The 19706-nt window shown below is 36.9% G+C and overlaps 1 protein-coding gene across 5 annotated transcripts in view; it reads right to left on the bottom strand.

The window, feature by feature from the left end:
* The window catches only part of SMAD4 (SMAD family member 4), a 111659-nt gene continuing 92597 nt past the window's right edge, over window positions 645-19706 (bottom strand). For 3 of the 5 annotated variants that reach the window (XM_013985326.2, XM_021082766.1, XM_005654429.3), the window contains exons 11-12: window positions 9153-9291; window positions 645-7644 (exon numbers count right to left, since the gene is read on the bottom strand). In XM_013985326.2, coding sequence (XP_013840780.1) covers window positions 7433-7644; window positions 9153-9291 — 351 coding nt within the window. In that variant the 3' untranslated portion in view covers window positions 645-7432. 5 annotated transcript variants of the gene reach the window in all.

The raw sequence follows: 19706 nt of genomic DNA, 5'->3' as shown, positions 1-19706 counted from the left end.
TGGTCAAAAGCAGAGGGCAGAAAAAGGTGAAGCATACATAAAACTGCCCTTTCTCCTGAAGTGCTCCACAAAGGAATTTTTTCCCCCTAATGGAATGTCAGTCGACAATCCTCTTCAAGTTCTAGCATAAAATATTATAAACTTTAGGTGAGGTGAAAGAGTTTCTCAGCCCAATTAACATCTCCAGAACTCATGTCAGCAAGACCAGAAAGAAAATAATGATTTTGCCATGCTTTTTTACAAGCCATCGCCAAAGAAGCACCTTACCTGACCACCCCCTGCCCCCAAATGACCCCTCAATTCAGAGGAGGCAGCTATGAGGAAAGAGCTTCCCTTAATCCCTAGATGGGCAATGGTAGCATCTCTAAATTTCCAATTTCTGTCTCTCATCTTGGTTCTCATAAATCCCTAGCAACTACCTCTTCTCCAACCACCATCACTCCACCCTCTCCTTTTAGAAATGAGAAAAGAATGGGGACTGTTCTCCCATGGTCATATCTGAAACACTGTATTTTCCATTTCATTGGTCACAAAACAATGAAGGAAAGTGTCATCCTCAAGTCTTAGAATTCTCTAAATGATTAGGAACTATTTCCAGATCTAAAACATCCACAAGCTTAAGAAAAAGAATGAGCACATAATGATTTAATTGGCTTCCTCTTTTAATCGAAAACATATTTTGTTACAGAATTCTCAGGAAAGGTTCAATTCTTCTTTAGCCACAGACTTCAACCAGGCAAAAGTATACAGAAAGCCACAAAGGAACTACCAGAGCTTTAGCTGACCAGTTTTCCCCAAAGCAGAAGCTAAGTGTGGCTCTTCTCTGAGTTTTGGCATAGCTGCATTCCTCTGACTTCAGGGGAAAAAACAAAGGGGAGGTGACCCTTAGTCACCTCCTCAAAATGGTTCTGCAGCCCACCAGGTCTTCATCATCTACAAACTTCCACAAGTTTGGCCAGAACCTAATACTTGGAAGAACTTTGCAACTCCGTGTTTAGCCTTTAAACCAATCCAAGCCCATGAGTCCTTCTATCAATGACAAGCAACCATAGCAAGAGCAACTGGTTTCCTCCCTTTCTTTCCAGCTATCACAGAGCTGGCCTCTACCAGGACTCCGCAACCCCCTACTCTTGACCTCCCCCTAAGAAGGCTCTCAAGGTCCTTGAAAAAGCCAAGTCCATTAATTATACTCATTCAAGGATAGGCTGGAAGAGAACTCTCAAAGGAATGCTCCAGCCAAAAGTCTTCTAATCAAAATGGACCTAAAAAGAGCCAAAAATAAAGTGAATAATCATCCACTGGTATTTTTTTTTTTTTTCTTGAGTCATATAAACCATTTTAATTGATAGAGTCCAAGGGAATTTCCCTGTTTTGAGCACGGAAGAGTTAAGAAACCAAAGACCCAAAGCAATGACCTCTAATATCATTAGGTATTTACAGTAAGTTTTCAGTCCATTTTAGTTAGAAAAAAATTTACCAGCACACAGCACTTAAGAGGATGGTGTCACACACATACCAACCCAAAAGGGAGAATATCATGACTCAAAAAAAGCCTTAATACACCTTGAATAGAGACAATAAGAAAATAAAATGAAGGCTTTTTTTAAAATTTTTCTTTAAAGTATTTATTGCAGCCCCCAAGGTGGTGCTAGGCCTTTGGCAGAATTTACCTCTTAAGGATATATTATGTAACTTCTTGTCCACAGAAGACTAATAAAATATCAAGCCCGGCCTCATTTGAATAATGCAGAAATAAGTAAAAAGCCCCCTCAAACAGCAGACCAAAGGTAAGGAAGAAATAAAAAACTGCTGCAAGGTAGGCAAGGTCACTTAAACTTCAGAGCTAGAAGAACTCATCTAGTCCAGCTCCTTCACTTTGCACATGAGGCAACTGAGGCCCAAAGAAGGTAAATGACTTGCCCAAGGTCACGTATCAAATTAGTGGCAGAGCACAAACTAGAAAGTACATCTGTCTGGCCCCAGCCCAGAGTCACTAATGTCAGACTGAACAAGTACACTGGTTCTGGAAGTTCTCGCTATTAATGGTACAGTGGGTTAGGAATCCCGACTGCAGCAGCTCAGGTCACTGTGGAGGCCAGGGTTCACAGGGTTCAATCCCCTGCCCAGCACAGTGGGTTAAAGTATCTAGTGTTGCCGCAGCTGTGGTTCAGATTCAATCCCTGGCCCAGGGACTTCCATATGTCATGGGTGTGGCCATAAGCAAACAAACAAACAAAAAAACACTGGTTCTGGAGTTCCCGTCGTGGCTCAGTGGTTAACGACTCCGACTAGGAACGCTGAGGCTGCGGGTTCGATCCCTGGCCTTGCTCAGTGGGCTAAGGATCCGGTGTTGCCGTGAGCTGTGGTGTAGGTCACAGACTTGGCTCAGATCCCACATTGCTGTGGCTCTGGTGTAGGCTAGCAGCTACAGCTCCGATTAGACCCCTAGCCTGGGAACCTCCATATGCCGTGGGAACAGCCCAAGAAATGGCAAAAAGACAAAAAAAAAAAAAAAAAACCAACAAAAACACTGGTTCTGTGACCTAGTGAGAAAGCATCTGAAATAAACTGTAAAAACTTTATCAATAAAGAGAAATGACTGTCTTCAATAGAGTTTTCTCCTTAGCTCTTCCTACATTAAAAAAAAAAAAAAAGATGAAAGGAGAAGAAAAAAAGATTCATTCACTCATTCAAGTCTGATGTCAAAATCCCTGAAAACATCAGCAATTACTTTAGCTACTCCTTGGGGCGGGATATCAGACCCTCAATTTTAATAAAGGCACCTATAGGTCAAAAATATAGGTCAAAAATATCCGTAGAGGAGGAAAGCCAGAAGACTCAAAAAGGGGACACCAAAACAAAACAAAAAACGACCCTTTCATTTTCCAAGGGTTTTTGTTTTTTTTGCAGTTGTTCTTTTTGTGTGTGTGCTGGTGTCCTCTAGGCAATGGGATGGCCTCTAGCTACTGACGCAAATTTAGCAACCAACCTTTGTAACCCCAGTTTTTATTTGAGCAGCATTCAGGTAGGAGCAACAAAACCTTTCAAAGGGGAAAAAATATGAATATGACTCATTTCACGCTATCTCAACTAACTGAAACTCAGCAAGAATCAGGAAGCACATTAAGCAGTCAAATTGAGATCAAATGATAAAGCATTGAGGTGTTTTTCAATATTTTACAGGGAAGTTTCTTGGGTCCTGTCCCAGTTTGCCCTTGTATTTTAAAGAAAGTTCTAATAAGTATGGTTATCTGGTTTCCTTGCCCAAGCAGTTGGGAAAATGAATGAGAAAGGAAAGAAGAAACTAAGAAGAGGTATGCTAATAACATAGGAAGTGGTTGCTGTTATTAAGGGGTGTGTGTGTGTGTGTGTGTGTGTGTGTGTGTGTGTGTGTGTGTGTGTGTGTGTGTGTGTGTATAACAAATTCAGATATTCCAAACCATTGCAGTCTGTGACCATTTAGTGAAGACAAAACAGTCCCACCTGTCTTAGCCCCTGAAGTCTATAAGACAGGAGGCATAAAAGAAAGTGTATCTAGTACATTCTGTACACATATTAAATAACTCCATCCCCAAAAATGGCCAATGTAAAAAAAGTTTTGCTGCTTAAATAAGGCAAGTTTGGATTATGCAGAAAAGTCCATTCCACAGTGATACCAGATAAATACGATAAACAACCTAGCAACAATAGGACAAGTGCTTAAAAACAAGACTGGGCCTGAGGATGCTATGAGTAAGGCCACTAACTTTTTACATCCTTCCTGATATATCTTAGGAGAAAAGAAATTATCTAGTTGTCATGGAAAAAAAATGAAAAGGTTGCACACAAGATTCTCATATCCTATTTTCTATAATCTTGCAAAGGACGATTTAGGCTATTATTTACAGATAGCTATCTGCAACAAGATGGGTTCTGCCTTTAGTAAGGAATAAAAAAAGCATTTCTTCATGCTATTATCTGCTAGTCTTAGCCAAACACACCTATGAAAGAGCTGTTAACTGACTTTACCAGTAACTGCTTTCATATACTCATTTACCTCAGCGACCTATAAAACTCACCATTTTCCCAATCTGCTATCATTAAATAAAATGCCAGTAAAATCACTCAATGATGGAGGGAGCAAACTATAGAAAAAAGGATTCTGTCTTAGAATAAAACTGCTTCTTCCAAAAGACTCTCAAAAGGGTTCTGAACTAATCTAATTTTGCATAATAGTTAGTAACTATTAACTAGTTACCATCAAATCAGGAATAGAAATACTTCACCATATAGTTCTTAACCTCCACATATACTTAAGGAGTACCATGGGAAAACATAAAAATTCCCTTCTCCAGATGGGCATGTCAAAAAGACAACTACAATAACTTTTAAAATATGTATCATCTGGAAGACAGGACATTTTGCCTTCAAATGTTCTTTTACAAATATCCCCTCTTTACACCACACCCTTCTTCATAAAAGTCGATTTTTAACTTTAAATACACCTAATATATGTTCAGTTTATTTGAGTATTTTGAGTATGGTTTTCCCTAAGCCAGGCCATCCAACTTATAAACCTACAATGTTCACAGGAGGAATGGGACAGACAACCTATTTAGTGCTTAGGTCAATACAAATGAGCCATGCTTCTGGAAAAACAAGGTTATATGGCAGTGATTTATTATCATTATCTTTGTATACCAGGGGTAGTATACTATAAAAAATGAGATATACGGTATCCCACAACAGAATCTACTCCCTGGAAAAGAAAGGCAACATTATTTTGGATTAAAGGATTTCCCTTTGATAATGCACTGAAAGGCACTAGACAAAAGTGGAATGGGCCTCATACTGGATCATCTCTTACTCAGCTTTCACTGAAATTCAAATTTTTGGGTCTCTGAGATATGAACTAGCTGGAGAAAAGCCAATGAAAACCATATCCTCACAATCAGATTCTAAGAACTGCAGAAATCATACTACCCTTAAAATAGCCATACAACCTTAAACCTAGTGGTTCTTTTAGTCTTACTGATCAAAGATTACTACCTCTAAGAAATGGAAGTACTGTTTAACAACTAAATCCTCAAAAGTAACAGATTATATACTAGATGTTTTCTCAAAACCATGTGACTGAATCCAGGCACAAATACAAGGTAATTAATAACTAGAAGTACTTCTATGTACTTGTAGTATTTTTATGGCTCTTTGTAGAAAGAAACCAAGGCGAGTAGCTTGGCCTCAAAGACAAAACTTCTTAGTAAATATTTTCCACAATACTTTCCCCAGATGATTAAACATGTAAACCTTCCTTAAAGTAGAAAAGGAGGCAATGGATTATAGCATAGCATGCTTATGGTTCTAATCAAATAACCTGGATTTTAAAAATCTGTTATTCTATAACTCTCTCCTCTCAATCCTATTCTTCATTCATTGTAAAATGAACCTAAATTCAAAAATTTCTAGAGAATGAAGATATCTTTAAAAAAAAAAGTCAATAAAACTTAGAATCACCAAATTTTTACCAATAAAAATTAAGTCTTTAACAGAAGAATCTGTAAGTACTTAAAGAATATAAATGAGTTGGTAGATGTGTTATTTTAAAAAACCAAAGACATGTAGCCTGGATCAAGATCTGTTTAAATCACAGCAATAAGCAAATTCAGTGGTTTCTAGAATGGTCTTACTAAGACCTAAGCAAGGCAGTAGATTTGCTCACTTAAGTCGATATAAGGATGACTATCATGCATTAAGTGTTTCTCATTTCTCAAACTTGTAACACATCTGAAATAATCTTACTACACTTAGAAAGGCCCGCCACGAAAAAAGAAAAAACATGTGAAAGATAATCCTTGACTTTATTTCATACTATTTATCCTGTAGACAAACTATCTTATAATCAGGCCTAGTTTTGCTACATTAACATAAAAGTTAAAAAAAAAAAAAAAAACCAACCCTATACTTGATACGTAATGTCCATAGGGAAGTCCTGGTAGAGTGGGAGAAAAAAAAACCAATGCTGCCCAATAGTACTGGCTGTTGCCTGTCATTTAGTAGAAGGTGTCTCACCACTGAGGTTGGACTCAAAAGTGCAAAAGAAAAAAAAAAACTTAAAAATCAAACCTAGAATTCAACTTTGCATGTTGAGATTCAGTTTTATTTATGCTACTAGCTAAGTAAAAAGCATACATATTGTGTCTGTGGTACAGTCAATACACTTGCAATTTTTCTACTTATATTTTCTATACAAAGTCACTGCCAATTGATATGATCATTGATGGCAAAGGGCTTAGAATAACCAAAAGGTATAAAAAAGTTTGCAGTCTTGCCCCAAGATACAAAAACTGAATTTTAAACGATGTCATAACATACATGATTTAAACAGCATATGAAAAAAAAGTCACACATCAAATCAAGTACAAAAATATCCAAACTACCTATTATGAATGGTAATGTTTCCATTATTCTGCACAGTATTTAACATAGAATTTAGCAGTTTCCAAAATACTCATTACTTAGATTAAGCATTGCCACCTTTGCAGAATGGTGAGATATCAGGTGGAGTGACACTGCTTTTAGTGTTTTTAAAAATACAAAACCTTTCCCTATGTTAATGAAGGAAAGAAATTCTTCTTCTAGGCTTTTTAGTAACCAACCTTGTGCCTAGAAATACAGAATACACCTATTGTTTAATAGGGCAAAAGTATATTTCTTGATAAATAGTTATCCAACAAAGATAACAAATGTAATTTTAAATGATATTCCTTTGTCTGATAATTTTTAAGGAATTCTCAATATACACAAATTAGTGTTTTGCCTTGGCAAAAATAAAACTGAAGTTGCGAGACAATCTGAATTGAAATCATCTTCACTAGTTTAACTTGCAAAAAAATATTTTGGATAAAAGGTTATAATACATTACTATCTTATTTTTTAAACACAGAGTAAAGTTGCTCTTGGTAAAATTAACTCACCCACATGGCACAATATTTTGGAATAAAGTATGTTCAACAATAACAACTCACACACAAGATAACATAGGTGAATTAACTTTGAGAACTTCTCTGCCTTTAAAATCAGTAATATTGAATTTATTCTGTAGAGTAACACACATATCGATGTTCTGCATATAAATGGCTCTAAGACATTTTAAAGGGCTAAATTTTCCAGCACTGGAATGATTCCTTCATACATTACTGGTGAAGATTTAGTGAGAATGTGTTTTTCCTGATCTTCAAGCTATGAGCCATGCCCAAAAAGTTCTAAATAGGGAAAAAAAAATTGTCTTAATCCAGTTTCTGTCTGCTGGGAGCAAGGCAGCAAACACATTTTTTTAACCCTTTATGAAAAGATTAAGCAGAACAAAAGTGAAATATATCTTTAGATTACAAACAGGATTGTATTTTATAGTCCACCATCCTGATAATGTTAAGGCCCCACCAGTTAAAAGACCTCAGTCTAAAGGCTGTGGGTCGGCAATAGGCATGGTATGAAGTACTTCATCTAGGAGCTGGAGGGCCCGGTGTAAGTGAATCTCAATCCAGCAAGGTGTTTCCTTGATGCTCTGCCTTGGGTAATCAGGTCCCCAGCCTTTCACAAAACTCATCCTGAGTATGCATAAGCGACGAAGGTCATCAACACCGATTCCAGCAGCAGCAGATAAACCTAACAGAAAAGATGTGGACGACGTCAGAAGAAGAGGCGGATCTCTTCCCATCCTCCCTGAATCTTACATTAATAAGGTGAGCAGCTTTCTTTACTTCATTCTCCCCAGCATATAACTTTTCTGTCAAAGTGCCAAGAAGTAAGTATAGATCTATAATTTATCAACAAGGACTGAAAACTTTTGGTTAAAACAATCTACATTCCACATGGGTCTTCTAGCTACCATCCATTACAAACGACCACAGTCTACCAACACCCCACCTGTTTTTCTCTTTAGAAGTGGGGGTGAAGGGATAAGAAACAACTTGGTTTCAAGAGGTAGTACACATCTACAGGCTGGTTCTAAGAACCCTACTGTCTGTCTATAAACAGTGTAGTTCAGAGTAAGACAATAATGAGACAGTTAATAGTCCTAGTTTCACTATGATTTCTTGGATGACCCAGATGATGTCTGTCTCTCAATCTGACAAAGTAACAGAGATAATACATAATTATTCAATGGGGGGCAGTAGATGAGAATGAGAAATTTAATAGTAGTTCTGGATTCCTTAGTAAAATCATGTTTATGACATCAAAACTAGCAAAGTAATGGTTTAGATACCCAAATTTAAAAAAAAAAAAATCAAATTCTCTAAATAAGTATGCCTTATCTACCTCTATATTGTAAACTCCTGAACATAAGTCACAATGGAGACTCTGCATCTAATTTTCCAGTCAGAACATACAGTCATATAGTCAATCTGCATTCATCAATATTACAATGAAACTAATGGGAGGAATTTGCATGTACTGTAGAGAAACCTGCAGGGCCACTGCAGTTTTCTTAGCCAGTGTGATTTGCTTACCACACTGAAGAGGTTAAGAACAGGGGTTGAATGAATCACTAGTTATGCCTTCAGACGTGGAAGATGGGTGCCACGTGTTTCCATCATAAAAGTCTATAGTCAGGAGTTTAACTCTGCAGTAAAAAATTCCCCATCAGTGTGAACCCTGGCACACAGTTCAATTTTACCCTAAAATTAAAAAAAAGTCTACAAGTTATCAAAATACCACCCTCACTTAGTTTTCTCTCCATGCTTAGCATACGTTAAAAAAAAAAAAAAAAATTGGAGAAGTGCCTAATTCTGAAATTGAAATATGCTTTCCTTCTAGAATAAAGCAAAGCACATTGGTGATTACAACCCACCCTGGCTGGTGAGGCAAGAATTAAGAGAATCAACAAAAAAAGAGGAGATCAATATCATATAACAGTAAGCCCCTTTCTCCTTTATCCCATACTCCCTTTTTTGATACAAAAAGAATGAATACAGGGTCCTAAACAAAGGGAAACTTACAGAGAACAGTTTTCGGTTTTTTTTTTTTTTTTTTTTTACAAATTAAAAAATGTTATCCCAGTAAAAAAAAACCTTTAATTTCTATTATTGCTTAAATTAACTAATGAACTGAGTCAATTAAGATAAAACACCAACTATCACACTTAAAAAAAAAAAAATCAAAAGCATACTTACTGATAGCTGGGGCTATTCCACCTACTGATCCTGGGCCAGGGATGTTTCCTGCCACGGCTGCTGCCTGGGCAGCTGCTGCAGCTTGTGCAGTAGCCGCCTGCTGCTGCATCTGACGATGACACTGACGCAAATCAAAGACCTTTAAAAAAAGTATATGTCTCATGCAATGAGTCCATCAGAAAATATTCCATATATCAATAACTAATGCACAATTTATTTAAAACTAAAAGCTTTATTTTGCTCTCATAAGAAAAGAATCACCTCAAAATTTTAATTCTTTTTTTTTTTTTTGGCTGCACCCATGGCATGTGGAAGTTCTCCACCCAGGGACTGAACTCATGCCACAGCAGCAACCTAAGCTGCTGTAGTGACAATGCCAGATCCTTAACCCACTGTGCCACAAGAAAACTCCCAAAGTTTTAATTCTTTATGTAGATTGTAATCGGTAGTTCTTAGGAAAGGTGGCTTGAAGTTCATCAAGAGGCACATTTCATTTCAGGACAGCTTTGGTTGACACAGGACTATGTATCCTTTAACTAGAGTTCTTTGTGGGTCAGCCATTATTGTCTTTGTGAAAAACTATCCATTTGAATAAAATAAAGAAATCACCCTACCCTTTCATAACCAAGTTGCTTAGAGTTTTCTTTAGGCTGAATAGATGGCCTAGGTCATAAGGTCAATTTCTTTTTATCACTCTATTTGGAGGAGTGATTAAAAGGCATTATCACTATATAAGAAAACTTCATTTCTCAGAGATGCCTACTTTAATCCACAGAAGCAAAATAAAATGATATTTAGGGCTTGTTTTAAAATATTTTAGAAACAAAGGGAATAGAACAAATCAAACAAGTGTAAAATCATTTTAACTACTAAATCTTGGTGTCAAATATACAGGATTTAATTAAGTAGTTTATGCTTGTGATTTAAAAAAAAAAACTAAGCACTGAATCCTATCAGGGATATCTGCTACTTAACATGGGTTAAATTTCTTAACATCTCTGGAGCATCAATTTTCTTATCTATAAAATGGGAATGAATACTAAGTGTGTATGCTTTTTTCACAGGGTTGTTGTAAACTTGGCATAGTACACAATACACTGTCAATAAATGTTATTTATTATTTTGTTTCTGGCCTCCCATGTAGCCATTTGCCTTTCAGGATGAGTTAAGGCGTTCATAAGTAATTTCAGTGTTCTTTTTCAGCCATGCCAAGGGCTGGCATAGTAAGGGAGGGGTTGTTAGTTTTATCCTTATCCTCATGAAAGTATTAAAATGTTCCTTCAATAAGCAACAAAGTAGGGATGGCAAATCACATCACCTTTTTTCTAGGGAAAAAAAAAAAAAAACCTTCCTAAAATAATGTATTTGCTGATATCTGCCTGTAAAAAAACACTGGAAGATTACATAAGCAGAGTGATCATCTTGAGAAGTTTTAGGAAAGGAAGACAGGACAGAGTAGAGGCAAGACTGCTCAATACACTTTTTTATATCACTTCAATTTCTGAACCATATGATTATACTCCTTGATAGAGTAAATAAACTTTTTAAAAAATCAGTATGCACAAAACCCAAATTTGAGCAATTATAATTATCCTTGGCAATAAAAGAAATCAAAGAATGCATAACATCATACTTTATCAGATAAACAAGTTTGAAATCCAAACCATTAGTTTTCAGATACCTAAAAAAATTGATTGTCATGGTATTTACATGAACCTTAAGAGCATACAACAATAAACAAAACAACCCTCTACAAACAGCAAATCCTATTCCTATTTACTTACTTCTCTACTCAATGCCTGTCTTCTAGCAGGTGCTGAGTAGAGACAAAGCTTAGACCATCCCATTCTCTGAAGAGATAAGAATTTGTTCAAATACAGATTCCTGTAATACCTAGCCAAACCATCAGTCCTAAAAGACTTTAGGACAGAAAGCACGGCAAAGTCAGGCCTGGAAATCAGAAATCCCACAATGCCCAGAAAAAAAAAAAAAAAAAAAAAACAGAAACCAACCAAAAAAACCCCACTATTTTTTCAAGATTTCCCAAGAGTCCATTACATTCCAAACTTTTCCAATGGACCAGTCTGACCTCTTGGAAGGCATTACCCAGTAGAATACAAGGCAGATACTCAACTATTTGAAAAGCCAAATAGTTCTATAACCACTTCCTTTTTTTTTTTTTTTGTTTTGCCACCCTGTGGCATATGGAGTTCCCCGGCTGGGCCAAGGATCAGATCTGAGCCACAGTTGTGACTTACACTGCACCTGTGGCAACACCAGATCCTTAACCCACTACGCCCAGCCGGGGACCAAACCTGCATCCCAGTGCTCCAGAGATACCACCAATACTGTTGCACCACAGCGGGAACTCCTATAACTACTTTTTTAAAAGAAGGAAATCAATGAACTTTATTTTTCAAAGCAATTTTAGGTTCATGATAAAATTGAGTAAAAAAAGTAAGAGTTCCCTATCCCCACTCAAGTTTGACATCGTACAACACAGTGGGTACACTTAGAGATGATGGACATACACTGATAGTATTATCATCAAAAGTCATAGTTTACATTGGGTTCCACTCTAGGTTTTATAAACCCTATGGGTTTAGACAAATGTATCCAACACTGTAGTACCACAGAGTATTTTCACTCTGCCCCAAATCCTCTGTTCACTGCCTATGCATTCTTCCCTCTTCTACCCCTGGAAACCACTGATTGTCTTACTATCTCCATAGTTTAAGCTTTTCCAGAATGTCACAGGGTTGTAATCATATAGCATGTAGCCTTTCAGATTGGCTTCTTTCACTGAGCATTATGCATTAAAGATTCCTCCATGTCTTTTCATGATTTAGTAGCTCATCTCTTTTTAGTGCTGAATAATATTCCACTGTATGGATATACCAGTTTATTTATTCATTCACCTACTGAAAGACAGACATCGCGGCTGCTTCTAAATTTTGGCAGTTGCAAATAAAGTTGCTATAGATATCTGTGCTCACGTTTTTGAGTAGACGTAAGTTTTCATTCCATTTGGATCAATATCAATGGTGGCTGTACCATTTTGCATTCCCACTAGTAATGAATGAGAGTTCCTGTTGTTTCTACATCCTGGTCAGCATTTGTTGTTGTCACTGTTTTGGATTTGGCCATTCTACTGGTATGCAGTGGTATCTGATTGTTTTAATTCCCTAATGACATATGACCTTGAACTCTATTCATATGCTTACTTGATATTAACATATCCTATTCAGTGAAGTATCTGTTCAGTAGATAATATATCAATATCTATCTACATATCAATAGATCTATTAATCTATTCTTTTGCCCATTTTTTAATCAGGCTTTTTTTTATTGTTGCATTTATAGCGTTTACTATATTTTCAATAACAGTCTTTCATAGATGTATATTTTGTAAATGTATTCTTCATATCTGTAGTTAATCTTTTCATTCTCTTGACACTTTAATAGAGCAGATGTTTTTCATTTTAATGAAGTCCAGCCTATCAACTGTTTCTTTCATGGATCACACCTTTGACACTGTATCTAAAAATGTCATTGCCAGAGTTCCCGCTGTGGGTCAGTGAGTTAAGAATCCGACTAGTATCCATGAGGATAGGAGTTCAATCCCTGGCCTCATTCACTGGGTTAAGGGATCCGGCATTGCCAAGAGCTGCAGCGCAGGTCACAGACCAGCAGCTGCAGCTCCAATTCAACCACTAGCCTGGGAACTTCTTTAGGGTGCAAGTGCAGCCATAAAAAGACAAAAGACCAAAAAAAAAAAAAAAAAAAAAAAGTCACTGCCATATCCGAAGACATTTAGGTTTTCTCCTTTGTTATCCTCTAGGAGTTATATGTTTATATCTAGGTCTTCACAAATACTCTAAAAAAATTTTTTAGGAGTCCCATTGTGGTGGAGTGGGTTAAGGATCCAACTGGACTGGCTCAGGTCTCTGAGAAGGCTTGGGTTTAATCCCTCGGGTTTCCTGCCCTGGGAACTTCCATATGCCATGGGCGTGGCCAAAAAAATTTTTTAACCATTATAAACCAGGTATGGCCTATACACAATCTTATCATCTGAGAGGAGGAAATAAAACTTACTTACAAATTCCCAGGGTTCAAACATATTCTCAAATACCCCTATGAGTCATTAAAAATAATCAACAGGGAGTTCCCATCATGGCTCACCAGAAACGAATCCAACTAGGAAACATGAGGTTTTGAGTTCAATCCCTGGCCCCACTCAGTGGGTTAAGGACCACTCAGTGGTGTAGGCCGCAGACATGGCTTGGATCTGGCATTGCTGTGGCTATGGCATAGGCCTGCAGCTACAGCTCTGATTAGACCCCAACCTGGGAATCTCCATATGCCATGGAAGTGGCCCTAGAAAAGGCAGAAAGACAAAATAATAATAATAATAATAATAATAATAACCAAAATATCTTCACACATAAGTTCTTTACAGTGTTATAAACAATCACAATTATGGCTGTCTTAGCCTAGATCTATGCTAATATCAGAAGTAAATATTACAGGAGTTCCTGTCATGGCGCAGTGGTTAACGAATCTGACTAAGAACCATAAGGTTGCGGGTTCGATCCCTGCCCTTGCTCAGTGGGTTAACAATCTGGCGTTGCCTGTGAGCTGTGGTGTAGGTCGCAGACGCAGCTTGGATCCGGCGTTGCTGTGGGTCTGGTGTAGGCCGGCGGCTACAGCTCCGATTAGACCCCTAGCCTGGGAATCTCCATATGCCACAGGAGTGGCCCAAGAAATGGCAAAAAGACAAAAAAAAAAAAAAAAAAAAGTAGAAGAAGTAAATATTACAGTTAAACACAAAGATGAAATTTTAAAACATTACGACTTTTATCTGCAGATGTAGTAAAAATGATTCATTAAGCACCTTGGCAAATCTTCCTTCCACATGGGTTATTTATGTAATTATAGCACTCACCAAAAGACATAATTACTGACTACACTGATAACTGAAACCTGAACTGCCTCCTCATTGTACACTCTATCTGTCTATACCGTAATAGATTTCATCTGTTACAATGGATGGTAAAATTAAGGCTTTCGTTGAAAACCATCCTCCTTTCAGAATTTGAGTTAATGAAGGCAATTCAAAGTAACCAGAGATTTTAAATATTCTTTTTGGCTCAGATCAAAGGGCATTTCTGACAACCTACAAACTGGGAGAAAATATCTGCAAATGAAATGAGCAATAAGGACTTAATTTCCAAAATATACAAACGACTTACACAATTGAATAACAAAAACCCCCAAACGATCATAAAATGAGCAGAGACCTAAATAGAAATTTCTCCAAAGAAGGCATATAGATGGCCAAAAACCACATGAAAAGATGTTCATCATTGTTAGTTATTAGAGAAATGCAAATCAAAACTATAATAAGGTACCACCTCACACCGGTCAGAATGGCCATTTACAAGTCTACAAATAACAAATGCTGGGTGTGCAGAAAAGGGAACCCTCCTACACTGTTGGCAAGAATGTAAATTAATGTAGCCACTATGGAAAACAGTATGGAGATTCTTCAAAAAACTAAAAATGGAGTTGCCATATGATCCAGCAATCCCACTCCTGAGCATATATCCATATTTGAAACTATAATTCAAAAAGGTACATGCCACCCTATGTTCACAGCAGAACTATTAACAACAGCCAAGACATGGAACCAATCTAAATGTCCATCAACAGATGAATAGATAAAGGAGAAATAGTGTGTGTGTGTGTGTGATAGACATGTGTGCGATATATACAATATTCCATATATTTAATGGAATATTATTCAGCCATAAAATGAAAAATATCATACAATATCACTTACATATGGAATCTAAAATGACACAAATGAACATATCTATGAAACAGAAACGGACTCACAGATATAGAGAACAGACCTGTGGCTGCCAAGATGGAGAAGGGGTGAAAGTAAGAAGGATTGAGCGTATATGATTAGCACATACAAACTATTATATATATATAAAATGGATAAACAACAAGGTCCTACTGTATAACACAGGAAACTATATTCAATATCCTAATATAAACTATGATAGAAAAGACTATGAAAAAGAATATATATGTCTATCTAAATGACTTTGCTGTAGAGCAGACATTAACACAACATTGAAATCAACTATATGTCAAAAAATTTTTCTAACTTAAAAAAAAAAGGGAGTTTCCATTATGGCTCAGCAGTAACAAACCCAATTAGAATCCATGAGGACACAGGGTCAACCCCTGGCCCTGCTCGGTGGGTTAAGGTTCCAGTGTTGCTGTAGTATAGGTCGCAGGTGTGGCTTGGATCCCTTGTTGCTGTGGCTACGGTGTAGGCCGGCAGCTACAGCTCCAATTTGACCCCCAGCTTGGAAACTTTCATATGCCAAAGATATGGCCCTAAAAAGACAAAAAAAAAAAAAAAAAAAAAAAAAAAAAATTAAAAAGAAGCTATTTCTGATCATCATCCCCTGAGCTATTCAACAATTTACCTCTGCTTTCATTTAACTGTATTTCCTGTGGTTACTCTCACATAAATTTATTACAAATGTATTACTTAACGATAGTGAGTGTTTTATAAAGATCACTGTCAACATCTTCAGGATATTCTCTTTTAACCTGGAGTCAAATTTTGGCAGTTTTCTTTTGTAAGGCTTTATTATAGCATTCTGAATCAAAACCAAGAAATAGTAACCTGGAAAGGGAAATAGATGATTGTGTTGGTATACTGGGCAAGACTGCATTAAGGACTTGCTACTGACCTGGAGGTAAAAATCATGCTATATAGTAATTGGTAATACATTTAAGTGGGGATCGTAATAGCCTTCAACCCAGCACAACTGTGGTTTAGAAGCCCTGACTGCCCCGTCCCTAACATGTAAGTATTCAAAACAAACCTGACTCAACATCATCAAAGAAATGCAAATCAAAACCTACCACAATGAGATGCCACTTCATACCCACCAGGATGGTTAAAATGGAAAAGACAGGAGTTCCCATTGTGGCTCAGTGGTTAATGAATCTGATTAGGAACCATGAGATTGTGGGTTCGATCCCTGGCCTTGCTCAGTGGGTTAAGGATCCAGCGTTGCTGTGAGCTGTGGTGTAGGTTGCAGACGAGGCTCGGATCCTGTGTTGCTGTGCCTCTGGCATAGGCTGGCAGCTGTAGCTCCAATTCGACCCCTAGCCTGGGAACCTCCATATGCCGCAGGAGCGGCCCTAGAAAAGGCAAAAAGACAAAAAAAAAATTAAAAAAAAAAGGAAAAGACAGATAATAAACACTCATGGGCCTGTAGAGAAGTCAGAACCGTCATACAGTGCTACTGGTAATATACAATGGTACAGCCACTGTGGAAAAGTTTGGTTGTCATTTAAAAAGTTACACATAGAGTTACTTTATAATCCTGCAGTTCCACTCCTGGGTATACATTCCAGAGAAATGAAGACATGTGTTCACATAAAAACTTGTACAAGAACATTTACAGAGTATTATTCACAACATGGCCAAAAAGCAGAAATACGTATGTCCATCAACTAATGAACAGATAAACAAAATGTGATATATGGAATATCATTCAGCCCTAAAAGGAAGTACAGATATACGCTCTATGGATGAAGCTTGAAAGCACTATGTTTAGTGAAAGAAGCAACAGAAGACCACATGATATGATTCCATTTATACAAATTGTGATAAGTAGGCAAATCTATAGAGAGAAAAAGCAGATTAGTGGTTGTCTAGGGCTCGGGGAAATGGGGGTTTGGAGGATAATAGCTAAAGTGTACGAGGTTTCTTTCTAGATGATGAAAATGTTCTAAAATTGATTGTGGTGATGGTTGCACAACTCTAAACATACTAAAAAAACCCACTAAATTGTACCCTTTTAATGGGTGATTTATATCTCAGTATCTCAATAAAGCTGTTAAAAAACTTGTGTCTAGGGGCTTAAGCAACAAAAAACAGATCTTATTTGTGAAAGCAAAGAGCAATGCCACTTAGAATTCAAATATTTGCTCCACTTAAAGTTTGTAAAATGCATAATTTTCTTTAAATATAAGATGACCGCTATGTCATGAGAACAGCAGGGGGAAAAAAAAACATTATTGGAGAAGAAAAAAAAATTTAGTCCTAGCTTCTTGATTTACAAAATTAAAGAATGGCTCTCCAAGCCTATGTTTTCCTCATTTTAATTAAAAAGGGAAAAATGTGTTTGTGTGTATGTATGTGCGTTGAGCGTTGGAGTATATTCCTTCATGTGGATTCCCCAACGTATGGGCATTCCTTCCAGGGGTTCATATTATCTGCACACAATATACCCTAGGAATGACATCTCTGGTGAGAATCTATATGGTAATCTAAATAGGAATACACAGATCTTTAGTTACTGCCACCCAAAAAATTAGTAAATGAAGAAAATGCCAATGGTTAGATATAGGATATACTTGCAACTCTTTCTGCATAATAGGAAGACTTTTGAAGAATAACATACTTAGTAAACAGAAATAATTATTTTTAAATCTGTGTTAATACAACAAAAAACAGGATGTTTTTTACTTCACTAAAATGTCAGACAAGACAGTTATTTATTGTTCATGGCAAAAGTCTGAAGATTACTATAAAAATCTACTCATGATGGTGGCTTATCAAGTGATGACAAGACTCATACCATAGGGACTTTTTAAGAACCATTTGTACTAAAATAGAGAAAGTACATTATTTGACAATTCTCAAAATTAATCATATAAGATCTCACATTTTTTAAGCTTAAATATTTTAAATAATACCCCATATCTGGAAATTTTAAATCTACAGTCTGGCACAAAGTATATATTCAACACTCAAGTCCTCTGTCCATTCACTTCAAATTGCACAAGAGACTTCCAGTCAAGATGGATATGTGTATAATCACCTTCTCTCTCCTCTCCAAACACATGAAAAGGCTAGAAAAAACTATTAAAAGCACGTATCTTCCAAGCCAATCATAAAATTTATGTGGAAACCCAAGGGGCTAGCAATAGCCAAAATAATCCTGAAAAATAACTATGCTGGAGAGCTCATACTCTCCAATTTCAAAACTTCTATAGGAAGCTACAGTAATCAAGAGAGGGTAGTACTGTCACAAGGACAGATATATAGATCAACAAAACAGAACCAATGGTCAAGAAATAAACCTTTACCATTTAAAGGCAACTAAATTTCAACAAGAGTGTCAAGATAATTCAAGAAGGGAAAGAACAGTCTTTTGAACAAATGGTTGCTGGAACAACTGGTTATGCAAAAGAACAAAAAGGATCCTTTCCTTATACCATACACAAAAATTAACTTAAAATAGACCTAAATGTAAGAGCAAAAACTATAAAATCCTTAGAAAAATACACAGGAGTAAATCTTCATAACCTCAGATAAGGCAATGGTTTCTTAGATATGACACCAAAAGCACAAGCAACCAAATAGACTACATCAAAATTAAAAACTTCGGAGCTGTAAATCACTATAATGAAAAAAGTGAAAGACAAGCCAAAGAATGGAAGAAAATATTTGCAAATCATGTATCTGATAAAGGACTGACATATAATGAAGTCTTACAACAATAAAAAGACAAAAACACCCAATTAAAAACATGGGCAAAAGGTCTGAATAGACATTTCTCCAAAGATATACAAATGGCCAGTAAACACATGAAAAGAAGTTAAACATTATTCACCATTAGGGAAACGCAAATCAAACACATAATGAGATAGATACCACTTCATTTCCACAAGACGGACAAAAGCAAGTGCTGATGAGAATATAGAAAAATTAGGAGTTCCCGTTGTGGCGCAGTGGTTAACAAATCCGACTAGGAACCATGAGGTTGCGGGTTCGATCCCTGCCCTTGCTCAGTGGGTTAACGATCCGGCGTTGCCGTGAGCTGTGGTGTAGGTTGCAGACGTGGCTCGGATCCCGCGTTGCTCTGCCTCTGGCATAGGCCGGAGGCTACAGCTCCGATTTGACCCCTAGCCTGGGAACCTCCATATGCCATGAGAGCGGCCCAAGAAACAGCAAAAGACAAAAAAAAAAAAAAAAAGAAAAGAAAAATTAAAACACCCTCTCTCTATATATATCTGTGTGTGTGTGTGTGTGTATGTGTTGTAGAAATATATGTATATATATACCTGGTAGAAATATAAAATGGAACTGCCATTTTGGAAAACAGTCTGGCAGTCCCTCAAAAAGTTAAACATAGCATTATCTTATGATCCAGCAACTCCAGTCCTAGGTATATATCCAGAAAATGAAAAAAATACATCTACCTAAAAACTTGTACATGAATGTTTATAGCAGCATTTTTCATAATAGCCAAAAAGTAGAAACAACCCAGATGTCCATCAACTGATGATGGATAAACAAAATCCATAGTGGAGAGCAGGGACTAAAGACAGAAGGTACTTGGGGTACCAGCACCAAAAAGTTAAGGTATAGAGAACAGGAATTTGACTTCTCAGGGTTGATATGGAAAGAGGGAATGGACAGGCTCTCTGAGGGCTATACCTACCCATGAG

The sequence above is a fragment of the Sus scrofa genome, chromosome 1 (assembly GCF_000003025.6).
Source record: "Sus scrofa isolate TJ Tabasco breed Duroc chromosome 1, Sscrofa11.1, whole genome shotgun sequence".
Taxonomy (NCBI): Eukaryota; Metazoa; Chordata; class Mammalia; order Artiodactyla; family Suidae; genus Sus; species Sus scrofa.
The sequence above is the reverse complement of the archived record's forward strand: the minus strand, read 5'-3'. Positions and strand labels throughout refer to the sequence as shown.